This window comes from Vipera ursinii, assembly GCF_947247035.1.
Source record: "Vipera ursinii genome assembly, chromosome: 3".
In the NCBI taxonomy this organism is placed as follows: Eukaryota; Metazoa; Chordata; class Lepidosauria; order Squamata; family Viperidae; genus Vipera; species Vipera ursinii.
Genome location: NC_139516.1, coordinates 123,286,008 through 123,300,401, shown reverse-complemented (window position 1 = coordinate 123,300,401; position 14,394 = coordinate 123,286,008). Strand labels below are relative to the sequence as shown.

Genomic DNA, 14,394 nt, shown 5'->3' with positions numbered 1-14,394 from the left:
AAGGTGACTGCTGCTACTTCAAAAGTGATTTAAAAGTCATTCATTTTTCCACTGTAGTTCGGAAAGATAGTCCCATAGTGACTTGTCAAAACCCCTGGATTAAGCTGCAGAATGAGAAACTAGGTTGATTTGAATAAATTTAAGTAAAACGTTCTCTAAATATTCTGAAGTGTGACTGAATCACACCTACTGTTAGATAGTATGCAAATGGTTACTGTTTTCAGTAAAAAGAAATTAAACTCTAAGACTTTAAAAGTTTTATCATAACTATTTTGGCTCTGTCCTGTCATGTGATCACATGCTTCAGTACATCTCAAACAAAAAAGTGAGCTTTAATGCCTGCAGAAGAAGCTTTTGCTAAAGATGCAAAGCAGTTTTAAAATCTTGCATCCTCTTTTTGCTACTAAGGTTATTTTAAACAGAAGCAAGTTGAGAAGGTATTAAAGGAGGAGCATCATTGCCAATAATCGGTTTAGGAGCTTTTAAAGATCTTAAACTGCAAATATGATGCTTGAGCATTAAAATCCACTAGCCATTAATGTATGTTGTAGATGCTGATGGCTGCGTCTATTTCCAGAAGTAATAAATGTTTTTAATGCTGTTGTAGAAAGAAGAGGTAGCCTCCAATTATCTCCCAGTTTTCTATAGTATTTGTAAGTAATAAACAATCATAATATGAAGATAAGATAAAATGTCTCCCACTTTTCTACTTAAACAATAAAAAAGTCAACTGGCAGCAAAGAAAATAGCCTCCCAAAATAGAAGCTGCACGACAAATAGTTGCTAATGCAGTATATTAAGGTTAATAAAAAAAATCTCAACAAAAACAATCTTTATCTGGTAATAAGAGATAAAAAAAAGAACAAGTTTCAGAATCTTAGGTGTGATACACTGATGGAAAAGTTAGAAATGACAGCTTTGTTAGCAATCTGTTTATTTACAAATGTACAGGTTGACAGCAGTAGTCCACAAAGGTAGCATCGCTGGCAAAAAAATAAGCATTTCTGAAATATTCCTTTTTCCAGTAGGCTCTGAAGAATCAAATCAATTCTTCTAACTTCCCAATGGTGTTAACCCTATAAATTCCAGGGTACACAAAACCAAGACAAAGTCATGCAAAGTCGTTTTTTTAAATAAATAATCGGCCTTCCTAGAATGCAGTTATCCCATACTTTTTACACACGGCTATGCATTCCTACTTAGATGTACTGTAAAACCTATTGAGTTTTTAGGACACACTTCGGCTTCAGGAATTGAATTGCAAGGGCTTGCCTTTTCCGAACAACGTTTTTTCACTTAGATGGTGAAGTCCTAACAATTCTATGACAAATACAAAGAATACACCAGGGATCATAACCCAATTGCGTGTTGATAGAATTTCAGTTTGAGGGTCTTTTATTTCATTACTTGCAGGAAAAAGTCTAAAACATAAATGAGATTGGCTCACTAAAATATTATTCTGCTTACAAGCATGGAACAAATTTCCGGTAGCCTAGCAACTCATTAATTTCCATGTGATGACTAGGGAAAGAATAAGGTAAGGTTTCTTTCTCTTGCACTGTGAAGAAACATTAAAAATGTATGGCTGATCTATAAAAACATAATTATTAACATTTCTGGGTTTTTCTCCTATAGCAGTGACAACAGTTGCCCACAATAGTTCAAGCAGTCCTCACTTTCACACTATAATTGGGACCAGCAACATTGTTGCTAAGCAATGCAATCATAAAATGAAACATAATTTGACTCATTTGCCTCCCATCCTTCTATAAAATGGGACATCATGTGATCCCTGACTTAAAACATCAGTTCAAGCTATATCTTGAAGCAAATCCCAGCAGTCATGTGTGAGGTCACGTGAATGCAACTTGCAACTTCCTGCCAGCTATCCCATTAACTTTGCTCAAAGCCTCTGAAAATTGCAAGTGGCAATCTCGTGATTGCATGTGCTCAGTCATCATAAATGCAGTGTGACCATGCAGACACTGGTTGTAAATCTCCATTTTTCAGAACTGCTGTAACTTTGGTCACTGAATGAGCAATAAACAGCTACCCATAAATCAGTTCTTCCTTGTCCAGTTCTACTTTACTGGGGATGCTTCTTTCCAAAAGTGGAGCTTTACAGGAAGCACCATGCAGGGGTGAAACAGAGATGGAGAGCTATGTGGTGCTGGTGATTGCATAAGGGTTCATGCCCGCTCTGAAGAGGACTGCCTCTTGTTTCTCACTCAGTGAACTGAAGAGGAGAGAGACTGGATAGATTGTTTTCAGAGAGATGTGAGATTAAGAACCGAACTTTCTAGACTTCTGTACAGTCCTTTCCCATTGGATGAAAAGGGAGAGTAGTAGTTTTGCTGCAAATATAAAATCTATTTTTACTGCATTTTCAATGTTCAGTGAAAGTTTTCTAATAAAATTCTGTTTAAGGTGCTTGTTTTTCTACAGCTTTCCTAAATCATGAACTCTTCCTGTCAATGTCAGCTGAGTGGGCAAGGGGAAGAGGCTTTGCTAGTTACTTTGTGAGTTAATTTCCCTTACTAAATTTTCCTTGCTTTGGGCATAGAGATGTGAGCTTGCTACCCAATATAAGCGGCAGGAAGAAAATGCAGTATCTTCTACAGCATGGAGAAGATCTGACCGCCCTTTAGGTTTTGCATTTTCAAATGTGAATTTTAGCATTTCTGCTACAGCAGGGCTTTTCAACTGGTGGTACATGTACCACCAGTGGTACGCGAGCCCCTGGCTGGTGGTACGCGAGCCCAGACTAGCTAATTATAGTGGGGGAGGGAATGAGTCAAAACGGAGCCGCACAGACCTGGAGATCAGCTGGAGCTGCAGAGCTTGCCAGAATCCCCAGGATCTGTGGCGACATGCTAATTGGAGCTTCCGGTGCACCCGGAAGAGAAAAGGAGGAGGGCGGAGAAGAAAAGGTATAAAAGGGGCAGACAGGTCTGTTTTCAGAGGAACAGCGAGCGGAGCGGCCAGCGAGGAAGGGTAAGTGAGCAAGTGGTGTGTATGGGGCAGAAGGGCTAGCAAGCGAACGGCTCCTGCCCAGTTCGCTTGCAGAAAACACTGCTTGCTAAGTGAAGCCCCAGGATCAGCGCCAGGTAGCCTGCTGATCCTGGGGCTTCACTTAGCAAGCAGCCTATTTTCCACAAGCAAGTGAGCCAGGCAGGAGCCCGGAATCAGCTGAGCCGTGCTCAGAAATGCTGATCCCGGGCTCCTGCCCAGCTCTCTTGCTTGCAGAAAATAGACTGCTTGCTAAGTAAGCTGGGCAGGAGCCCGGGATCAGTGTTTCTGAGCGCGACTTCTGAGCGTGGCTCAGCTGATCCCAGGCTCCTGCCCGGCTCACTTAGCAAGCAGCCTATTTTCCTCAAGTGAGCTGGGATCTGGGCGGCATAGCACAGGACAATGGGAGGGAGGGAGGGAAGGAAGGAAGGGACAAAGAGGGGAGAGAAGGAAAGAAGGGACAACGGGAGAGAGGAAAGGCACTCATCCCAGTCCCACTCCCCTCCACCAGAGACCCATGGATTCCCCCCCCCACACACACAGGCACCCCACAACCTGAGTGATGAGCTGGCCACGCCCCCTGGCCATTGATCACATGACCCTGGGACACTGAAGTATGAATCAGTTGCCAAGCATCTGAATGTAAATCACATGCCCCTGGGGATGCTACAACAGTCACATGTGAAAAATGGTCATAATTCACTTTTTTCAGTGCTGTTGTAACTTCAAACAGTCACTAAGTGAATTGTTTTAAGTTGAGGACTACCTGTACTTTATCATTTTTTCCTTTTTTTTTTGGTCAACTTTTTGACACCTTGCTGGGCGACTGGCGGTACTTGGATATTGCCTTATCCTAAAAGTGGTACAATGGGTGAAAAGGTTGAAAAGCCCTGTGCTACAGCAGGGGTGTCCAAGCTTGGCAACTTGTGGAATTCAACTTCCATAATTCCCTAGCCAGCATGGGTGGCTGGGAAATTCTGGGAGTAGAAGTTCACAAGTCTTAAAGCTGCTAAGGTTGGACATCCTTGTGCTAGACCAGAGGTGTCAAACTGCCGTCATGCAGGCCGGATGTGTCATGATAAAACTGCACCTACCTTATTGCCGGCAATGGAAAAAAGTCGTGATACGTCGCGACATGTCACGTGACGTTGCGAGTTTGACACCCCTGTACTAGACCATATATGGCCCTTGGTGGTTCTTTACAGCCTCTGATTATGGGTGAACATTGCCCCTATTTTCCTGGTGGAATAATGGTGGGTGTAGCAAACATACCATGGGGAAAGTTAACTGCTCCTTTTCCACAAGTGTCCTTAAGGAGAGAGTCAGATACTTTAATCCTCCACATTGACATTAATCCATTGTGTGTTCTAATGCTTTCTGGTTCTGCCCTGATTCACAAAGTCCAAGATGTTTGTAGAATCAGAAGAGAATTAGGCAACAGAAGTAGGATTGCATGCAATCAGATTTCAAATGCAACGCTAGCATCTATGTTTACCATGACACATTAATAGACATCTATATTTATAGGAGGTGCCTGGAAACAAATATTCATAAGCTGTTATGTAAGCAAAAGTGACAAAAACATACCTTGAATATCAGGAACAGAGGTAGTATTAAGAAGAGAGTCAGGGTAGCCCTCCCTGACTTGGTGGGATTGAAGAGAGAGGTGGAGGAGAAAAGCACAAAGCATCTTGCAACATTGTATTATTGCAGCCTATCAATAATGTATGGTATCACTTTTGGGGTCTGGTCTATCTTTAATAAGACAAAATTTTTAGATAGACCAAAAAAAAAAAAAAGCTGACAATATTTCATTTGTGGCCCCAGCCACAGCTCTGCTCACTTGTTCAATTTACAAAAACAGGCTCTCCCCACATCTAAATGCTACTTTGCAACTGCATCCCCACTATGGATGGGTAGTAATCATTCCCATGTTGTTGGGATAGAGGCCTTTTGCAATGAGGTAAAACCATGCCACCCAGGCTTGAATTCAAGCTGGTTGGATTGTAGGAAAAGAGATGACCTGAGATCCACATCGTCAAATGAAAGGCACGTAGCCAAGTGAATATAAATGTAAAACAGGCAGCTTCTTATTTGATGCATCCTTAAGGAAGAGAAAATTATTTTATGATTTCTGGCCCTAGTTGGCCAACATATTTGATATAAACCCTAAGTTTTTAGGAACAGAATAGTTGAATTATTTGTTAAAGACAGTGGTATCGCTATGGATAATGCTGCTTTGTGACAAGGCAGCGGCGAACGGGGGCAAAATAGAGCTAGCTGTTCTCCCCAGGCTGATACTAAATCTACCAAGATAAAAATAAGTTTTATATACAAGTAAGTACTTCCTCTATTTACATGCTGATGAAAAGTTCACTTATTGTACGGCACAATACTTATATCTACTCAGAAATCACTCCCACAGTGCACTGGACGTATTCCCTGACAAAAAAACGTAAGAGGGTCAAATTATAATAATGGTTTGCTTAATACATGTCACCATTTTACATTTCAGCTTGATTTTTAAAACAGTATTAAAAATAGAAGCACTTGTGCTTTTCCATCTGCTCTTAAGAAAAGCAGGGCAAAAGCAGGAGTGGATCTGCATGCAGGCAGAAGCCATCTGCTGAAATTAAGATCTTCAAGATGAAGCGACCTGTTTATAAGGTCTATTTCGTAGAAATAATTTACCATTTCTAAACATTCCTGACAACACTGAGTAAGGTCGGTGTAGGGTAATTACATGGAGAGTTTAGACTTGATTTGCAGTGAAGCTGGAAATTGGAACTGGAGGTTTCCATTTGTGCTCAGCAGAGAAAGCCACTCTTATTGTTACGAGTCTCTTAGGATTTACAGTATAGCATGGAATCTTATCCTGCGTTTAATCTCAGCAAATGAAGTCTTCAAATTGAATTGCAAAGATGATCATTACTTTTCCAGATTAGTTTCCATAAATGAAATCATTCAGCAAGTTCAAGGAATTAAACAAGTTATTCTTTTTCCTTTTTTGTGTGTGTGTTCAATTGCTGGAGTATGCTCCAAAGGGTTGCTTATTGATGTAGTAGCTATACAGATGTTCATTGTTTATTCATAGCTAAGTTGTTTTTATAATTAATATTTTTATTTTTTTATTTCTTTCAGAGTTTGAAGGGCCACTTGATTTGTGATGAGGGGTTTGTGTGTGTGTGTGTGTGTTTATACAACACATCTCGTTCACTAGGATTATAATTATTTATTTTCTTTTCAGTTTTTTAAAATTTTCTGTCTCATTTTTAAATTTTTTCTCTTTTTGTACTTGTGATTTATTATGGAGTTTTTAGTTCCTAAATAGGATGTTTCAGCTTTTTTTTAATTCCTTGGCTATATTTTAATGTTTTTCTTTTTTTAAAAAAAAGTATGTTGTCTTTATGATGGAATGTAAAAAATCTTAGATGGACATTTAAAAAACAATTGCTTGCCAAATTGAAAACATTAAACAACTCCCCAACCCCCAAATCTATATTATTATATACAGGAGATATATTTTATTCAAAAGATTTCTTGGTTGAGTATTTATGATTGGAAATTCAAAATCTGCCAGGGTGGAGTAATTTAAATCAGCAAAACTTCAAAATTTGTATTGATCTAGGTACTTTTTAAATACTGGCATTTAAACGTTTTAACAACCACATTATATTCTTTATATAATAATTTATATTCATTAATTCATTAATAAGTACCATTTTTATTTTTGTTGTAGTGGTGGATAATTAAGACTGGAGTTTTCAATAAAACGTGGGGCCCTTTGTTGGCTCATGATATTTTTTTCAACTAAATTTAGTTCTGAAACTTGGAGGTGGGAGTTTAATCTGGTGGATATACAACAAACTTAAATATAATACAGCAGAGTTTAGAGACTGAGGGATATGCCCTCCTAGGGGAACATTAAAAAAAAACAAGGGGTACACAGAAAGTTTTTGGGAAAAATTATCAGTGTAAAAAATACAAAAAGTAATTTTCAAATGAAATTCTAATGGCCTAAAATATTCTAGGGAATAAACAATTTAATAGCAGAGAAGGAGACAGAAAGTATTGCAAAAACAATTTACTCTTTGGAAAGATAGAGAGCACCACCCTGGTTCTTTAGAATTGTAATAGAATAATTGAACAATGTTATCCCATACAGAAAGTTTAGGGCCGAGTTTAAGAAATGAGCTATTTGAAATTTGATGTGCCTTAGGAGTGATGTTTTTGTTGTTGTTTTGGTTTCCCTTTTGCAGTTTTTATCTTTTCTTTCAGTACATAAATGCAACAAAAATATAAAAACACAAGTTTGTCAATTTCATAATGAACATTCCAGGTGGATCCTTACATACAGGCTGCAAAGTGGTGCCCAAGATGCAGGTATTCTGGGATTTTATCTATGCCAATATCATGCAGAATTCCGTGAGCCCTTGTTTATTTTCTACAAATCGTCCCATCCTGCCGACTGAAACAACAATGCCTGCCTATTTCTAGGTCTGCTCTGCTGCTTGTTTTTCTGTTCCTCTGTGGCATCTGCCAGCTACGTTGCTTGCAACAATGATGGTGTAGCCATACCAGTTACCAGCTTCTTTAGGACATAAACCGCATCAATATCCCAGGTCTGGCATGGAGGGTGAAGTACTTAAGGCTTCTGCTGCTAAGAGTAATTTCACTCAATAATCTGTTATCTTCTCTCTTTTGGCCTTCCATTCACGGAAGAGAATGCTGTGTCCAGTAGGCAGTCTATGGCCCTTCCCACACATAACTGAGAAACTGAAGAGATGAATTAGTAGGATGGTAGCAAGCCTCAAAGTATCCTATACAAGACGTTCCATTTCTTGTCTGTCTAGCTTCAATGTACGACACAATACAAATATTGCATTACCAAAGTTGCTTCTTTACTGCAAGATTGTACCAACACAATTAAGTGCTTTTCGTTGTGTTAAAGCTGGCAACAACATGGTATTAACAATTTGATATTCACACAGAGGGTTCACATCTTGGAGAACCATATGAAATGAAGCAGATGCCTTTTTAATATTCATCGTAATGATTCAAATCTGTAAAATAGGCATTGGAATACGCTTTTGCAGTGAGATGTGGATTGAAGTACTTGTTTTGCTCTTCTAGGATGAGATTATTTTTATTAAATGCCTGGGAAAAGAATTAAGAAAAGGAAAAGAGTTTAGTAAATACTAAAGTAAATTCTCATTAAAATAAATGAATATTTATGGTGTGCAGTGAAGAGAAGAGAGTGAAAAGCTACCTTATGGTGGCAATTTGGGGATATGAAAAAAGAGAAAGGGAAATCAAGTAAAAAGATATAATCAAGTAAAATAGGAAGGGATTTAAAAACAATAACTTCGTTGACATTCTGTTGTCAATTTGAGGGTAACTTGAAAGCACAAATAGTTGTTGAAAAATATATAAAACAGATGATGAGAAGGAAACCATAAATGACATCACTTTAACATTTTAAAGATTTGAATATCACTAGAGAGGCCGCAGAATTTGCATACCAGGCTCCGTATGACATGACAGATGGCTTTAGAAGTCAGCAAGTATAATCAGGATGTGAAAGCTGCTTTAATGTGCTGCCATATAATTCAAGAGACGTTCTGCCTGATCCAACTCTAGAAACAGAATCAGTTCTAATGCTAGTTCTAGGTATTAAAACTGTTCCTTTATGTACACCAGGAACACACCCTACTTTTTGTAATTGAGAGCCACACTTAATATTCTGTATGGCATACCTGAGGTCACTCTACCAAAAACAGGCATGGCTAAAACAAACGTCAAATAATTAAATCCACTGGAAAAGCTCCATGAATTATGTAAATATGTCCATCTGTCTCATCAAAATTAGAATTCTGGAGGATTGTGGAGTTGACTGTGTGACACTGGGAATCTAGTAGGTTTGCTAGATCATTAATTCCATTTTGTGGCAGCGGTGCGGCATTGGTTGATTTCTCAGAAGATGCTAAGGTCTAACGTCCAGCATGGCTAATAACAGTCCCTGCCCTGCTCCGCCCTGCCCTATGGAACCCTCTTCCCCCAGGATCTTCTGTCCTTCTGAAGGGCCCTTAAAACCTGGCTCTTCCCCCAGGGGTAGGCAACCTAGGCTCTTTTATGACTCGTGGACTTCAACTCCCAGAATTCCTGAGCCAGCCATGCTGAGGGGAAAGGGAGAGATTTCCAAGCTGAGCCATGCTGGCTCAGGAATTCTGGGAGTTGAAGTCCACAAGTCATAAAGGAGCCAAGGTTGCTCTTTTATGATGGAGTAGGGCAAGGCCAGAGTGGGTTGTGAATGAGCCGGCACTAGTGAAGTGTGGCTGTGGCCCCAGTTTTTTCTGTTTTAATTTTCCTTGCTGCTGTTTTTTATACAGTTAGAACAATTAATCAGTGGAACGACTTGCCTCCAGAAGTTCTGAGTGCTCTAACACTGGAGATTTTTAAGAAGAGATTGGACAACCATTTGTCTGAAATGGTATATGGTTTCCTGCCCTGAGCAGGGAGTTGGACCTCAAAGGTCCCTTCCAACTCTGTTATTCTGTTAATTTGCAATGGAATTTGTGTATCTTCATTTGACAACACATGGCCATTATTGATTCCTTACCTTAATGGCATCTACAGAATCATACTTGTCCAGTTTGTTGAGATGATTGGTGATGTTGGTGTTCAGAGGTGCAGGGGATACTGGATGAATGACAGTGGCATCATGAGACTGTTGCTGATATCGCTGGCAATAAGCGTAAACCAGAAGAGTCAGAAGGCACCCAAGAATTGAGCTACTCAGCCCCACAGCAGTCATGTGGAACAGATTAAATTCTACAAATTAAATGAGTGAGAAAAGAAAATCAATACCTGTTTTAGTTTACATGTTATAATTTTTGTATATTACTTATTTCAGGAGCAGGGGGAAATGCTAAATTGTATATTGATTACAGAATTCTGCTTTCTGAATTTCCTGCCAGATATATTTTCAGAGCAGAACAAGATTGCAAGGTCACCACAATTATATGGACAGCCAGTTGAAGGTGCTGGCCTAGAAACTGGGAAACTAAGTTGTAGTCCCACATATGTAGATGTCAACTGAACCATTTTGTTTAAGTATAGTGCTATGTTAAATGTTATTTACAAGTTCTGGCCGGACATAAGGTAAGTTGTTTTGATATGGGGATCCCAATGGGTCATTCATTCGGTATAAAGAGGTTGTCTCTCACCCTCTTATACAGGCAACAGTCAAATAAGAAGGAAATAAGAGAATCTATTTCTGAAAAATGAACATAACCCCTAGTAACAGCACTATATAGCACTTCAGAAATTAGTCAGAAAAGGTTCTCTAGAGTGCAGAGAATCACCAATGTAGCATCTGTCAGCAACTCTTTAAAGCAGCAACATCTTTGCCTAGGATCAAGAGGCTGCTCTCAAAAGCTGTTATATAATGGAACTGTTTCACAACTAATATCATCTTGGGAAAGATGCTTGAATGAGTAATAAATCACTGGAGAAACTTCTGATCGATGAAACCTATGCTTTCCTCTTCACAAGAGTCCACCCAAATCAAACCTTGAACAGCCTGCAGTCCTCCTGAGCAGGAAGCAATTTCTTTTGGGAGACTGGATGTTTGGTATCAGATTGATAACATAAAGAGCACCAAGTATCTGTTCTCCAAAACTGGCAAACTTGTAGAATTATTTTCATTTACAAAACATATTCTCTCTCTTAATCATGAATAGGGTGAAAAACTCAGTGGCGCATTGCGACCAAATATGCTGGAAAGATTATTAACCAATGATTATGGGTTCAACAGTTTCAGCAAGTATAAACCTATTTTCATTACTTGAAATAGATGCTCATTTGCACACTGTCCATTCTTGAAGGCCCTGAGCAGCTAACAGATAAAACTGCTGTAAAAACAAAAATCCTTAAAAATAAGAAATATGAGAAACTCATCTACAAAATTAACCAAATAATCAACTATATCAAAACTGGGGGGAAAAAGCTGGTGAAAAACAGCTGAATCAATTGTGTGTACATTTTGGAACATGAATGCAGTAATTCACAGAAGTGTTCCATCCCTGCATCATGAAGTAGGAAACTATTATTTCAGAAAATTCCAATCTGGGCCATTCTGGCTCTTTCACCTTTTGCCTTCACTCTTGCTTCCAAATGCCACAATGAAAAGATTCCCAGTGGTAACTAGCATAATCTAACATGAATAGTGAATGGTACAATTAATACTGGCATTCTGACAAGTCAACAGACACACCATCTACATACCATTTAAAATATAGACTTCCGGTGGCGGCGCGGCGCCGGAGACAGCCTTTTCGGGCTGCCCGCGGCTCAGCTGAGTAATTTTCACCCGAAACAGCGCCAATCAGCTGTTTGGGTGAATTTGAAGCCCCCTCCTCAGGAGAAGAGGAGGGGGTGAGGCCCCAGGTAGGGGTCGAGTTCTCCGGGGCCGCCTGAGCTTAAAGCTTGGGCGGCTGAAGGATCGAACTCCCCCGTAGCCTGGGTTGCTCCCAGCTGGTCAGCGTCTCTGCTCCGGATTTCTTGGAGCAGAGCCAGGCGTTTGCGACCACCCCTGCCTGAAGGAAAGACTCTGGAATAAAAGGAGCAGGCAGAGCGGTACAAGAGGAAAAGGTGAAGAGGATTATTATATTTTACTCTCGAGCTTAATGGACTTTTTGAACTTAAAGTGAAAGTGCGCCACAAGTGAAAGTAAAAGATGGCGGCTAAACCTCCTTCAAAAACTCTTCGGAGTGCTGGAACTTCTCCGGTGCAACAGACATCGTTGCAAGCCTTGCTTCCTCCTGCTGCATTGACATCGAAGGATTTAGAAGATGCCCTTGAAAAGCATGCCCAGGTAATTTTAGTAACATTGAGTGATAAACTGGCAAAAATGGAGGAGAGAATAGAAGAGAGGATGGAAGAGAAATTTAGTGCGATGAGGGTAGACATTTTGTCTACAGTGGAAAGTGTGGCTGAATGTGTACAAGGTTTGGAAGAAAAAGTGGAAGATTTGACTCAAAAAAATGCTGAATTAGAAGTTAAGGTATTGGAGAATGAAGACAAAGCGGACAGAGAGTTAAGCCTTGTTCAGTTTCACCAGATGCAGTATGCTATCAGAATTAGGGGCTTAAAAGAAAATGTTAAAGAAGATTTAAAGCAGCTGATTTCTGAAGCCCTGGAAGCAGTATTGGGTCAGCCAGCATCTGAAATAAAGGGATGTATGGATAAAGTTTTTCGTGTGAATTCATGGATTGCCAGACAGAGGAAGCTACCTAGAGATGTGGTGGTTTACTTTACAAAGAGAGAAATTAGAGATGAAGTTATTCAAGCTGCCTATGATACTAAAGTAGTGGTTGCTGATCAAGAAGTTTTGGTCTTAAAGGAAATTCCTCCAAAGATTCTAAGGAGAAGAAAGGACTTTGCATTTTTGGTGCAGGAACTTAAACAACGTGATATAAGGTTTAGATGGGAGATTCCAGTTGGGCTGGTGGCGATGCATGAAGGTAAAAGATATCGTCTGGTTACTGTGGCACAGGCGCGTGAATTCTACAATAATGTTCTAAAAGCAACCCCACTATCACTTCTGGAAGCTGCAAAGGGATCTGGAGAAGGAAAACCTCAAGAGGCCGAAGATGGACAGACAGAGGAGAAAGGTGCAGGAGGGGATCAAACTACTGTATAATTTCATTGGCTGATGCTGGAGAGCAGAGGGTGACGCGTGCTGCTTTAAAAAGAGCAAAACAAATAAAAGAACAAGACCAGCAGAAGATTATGGAATTTTCAAAGCGCACTTATAGTGAGGCAGTGGGAGGAGTGCGGCCCAAAGGAGGCAGGGCCATTGATGAGGTGCTCCAAAAGCTTCGGGGCGATAAGAATGGCGACTAAATTTTTGACTTGGAATGTTAATGGATTAAATTCGCCTCAGAAGAGAAAGAAAGTTTTTTTATATTTAAAACAATTTAAGACTGAAGTTATATGTTTGCAAGAAACGCATATTAGGGCTATGGACCAAAAGTTTTTACTGAACTCAAGACTGGGTACGCAATTTGTTGCCTCTGCAATGAATAAGAAAAATGGAGTGGTTGTTTATATTAAAAGTGCTATAACAGCGAACTTAATTGAAGCAGATAAGCATGGAAGATACGTAATGATAGACTTGTTGCTAGAAGGCAAAAAAACGCTTTTAGTTGGACTGTATGCTCCTAATCAACAACAACAACAGGCTGACTTTTTTAGCTTACTTCACACAAAGCTTACTCAGTTGGATTACAAATCGTTTATTTTTATGGGGGATTGGAATGGCGTTTTGGACGTACAGATGGATAAGGCTGGTTTTTTTTAAGCGTATTCCGTGTCATGCCAGGCTGCCTAAGTCTTTTTTTGAAATGAAGGATGATTTGGAATTGCGAGACATTTGGCGTGACACACACCCGCATGAAAAGGATTATACTTTTTTTTCTGATAGACATCAATCTTTTTCTAGGATCGACTTTATTTTGCTGACTAATGATTTCTTTTCTAGGATTAAGAAGATAAAGATTTGTGCAAGAGCTATTTCTGACCATAGCCCAGTATGGTTAGAGATTAATAAGGATAACAGAGATAGGCGCTCGTGGCGCGTAAATGAGAATTTGTTTAGAAACCAGGAAAATGTGGAAGAGTGTAAACAGCGAATGAAGGATTTTTTTGAAATTAATATGAATAAGGATACTTCTATGGATATGGTCTGGGATGCTAGCAAGGCCTATATGAGAGGAGTGTTGATATATATGAACAATAAATATAGACGTACGTTGGAAGCCAGAAGGAAACAATTGGAGAATGAAATTAAGGAAAAGGAGAATGCTTTGATTTTGAATCCATTGGATGTGAAGACTAAGGAGGCTATTAAGCTATTAAGAGGATAATTTGATAAATTAATGGATGATCAAGTGGCAACCAATTTGAGGTTTGCCAGGCATAATACTTTTTGCAATGCTAATAAGCCAGGTAGATGGCTAGCTTATAGACTAAGGAAAAAGCAGAGGGCTTCTAATATAGACAAAATTGAATACAAGGGAAAAATGGTGTTTCAACAGGATTTTATTAAGGAAGCCTTCGTGGATTTTTATTCTAAATTATATGCTAAGGAGAAGATTAATGAAAAAGACATTGATGATTATTTGGAGAATGCTAGCATCCCGGTGCTTACACAAGTACAAAAAGAGGAGATTAATCAACTGATTACAGAAGAAGAAATATTTACAGTAATCAAGGAGCTGAAGGTAGACAAAGCGCCAGGTACAGATGGTTTGACTGCGGCCTACTACAAAAATTTACAATTAGAGATGGTTAAACCATTAAAGGAATTGTTCCAGACAATCC

General features: G+C 39.4%; 1 protein-coding gene across 1 annotated transcript in view; it reads right to left on the bottom strand.

Annotated features, from left to right (window-relative positions):
* Nucleotides 1-7,823: 7,823 nt before the first annotated feature.
* SEMA5A (semaphorin 5A) overlaps nucleotides 7,824-14,394 on the bottom strand; it is a 199,978-nt gene continuing 193,407 nt past the window's right edge. Inside the window, exons 21-22 of the mRNA XM_083360625.1 lie at nucleotides 9,629-9,840; nucleotides 7,824-8,166 (exon numbers count right to left, since the gene is read on the bottom strand). Of these exons, the coding sequence (XP_083216751.1) occupies nucleotides 8,047-8,166; nucleotides 9,629-9,840 (332 nt within the window). The 3' untranslated portion in view covers nucleotides 7,824-8,046. The remainder of the gene's footprint in view (nucleotides 8,167-9,628; nucleotides 9,841-14,394) is intronic.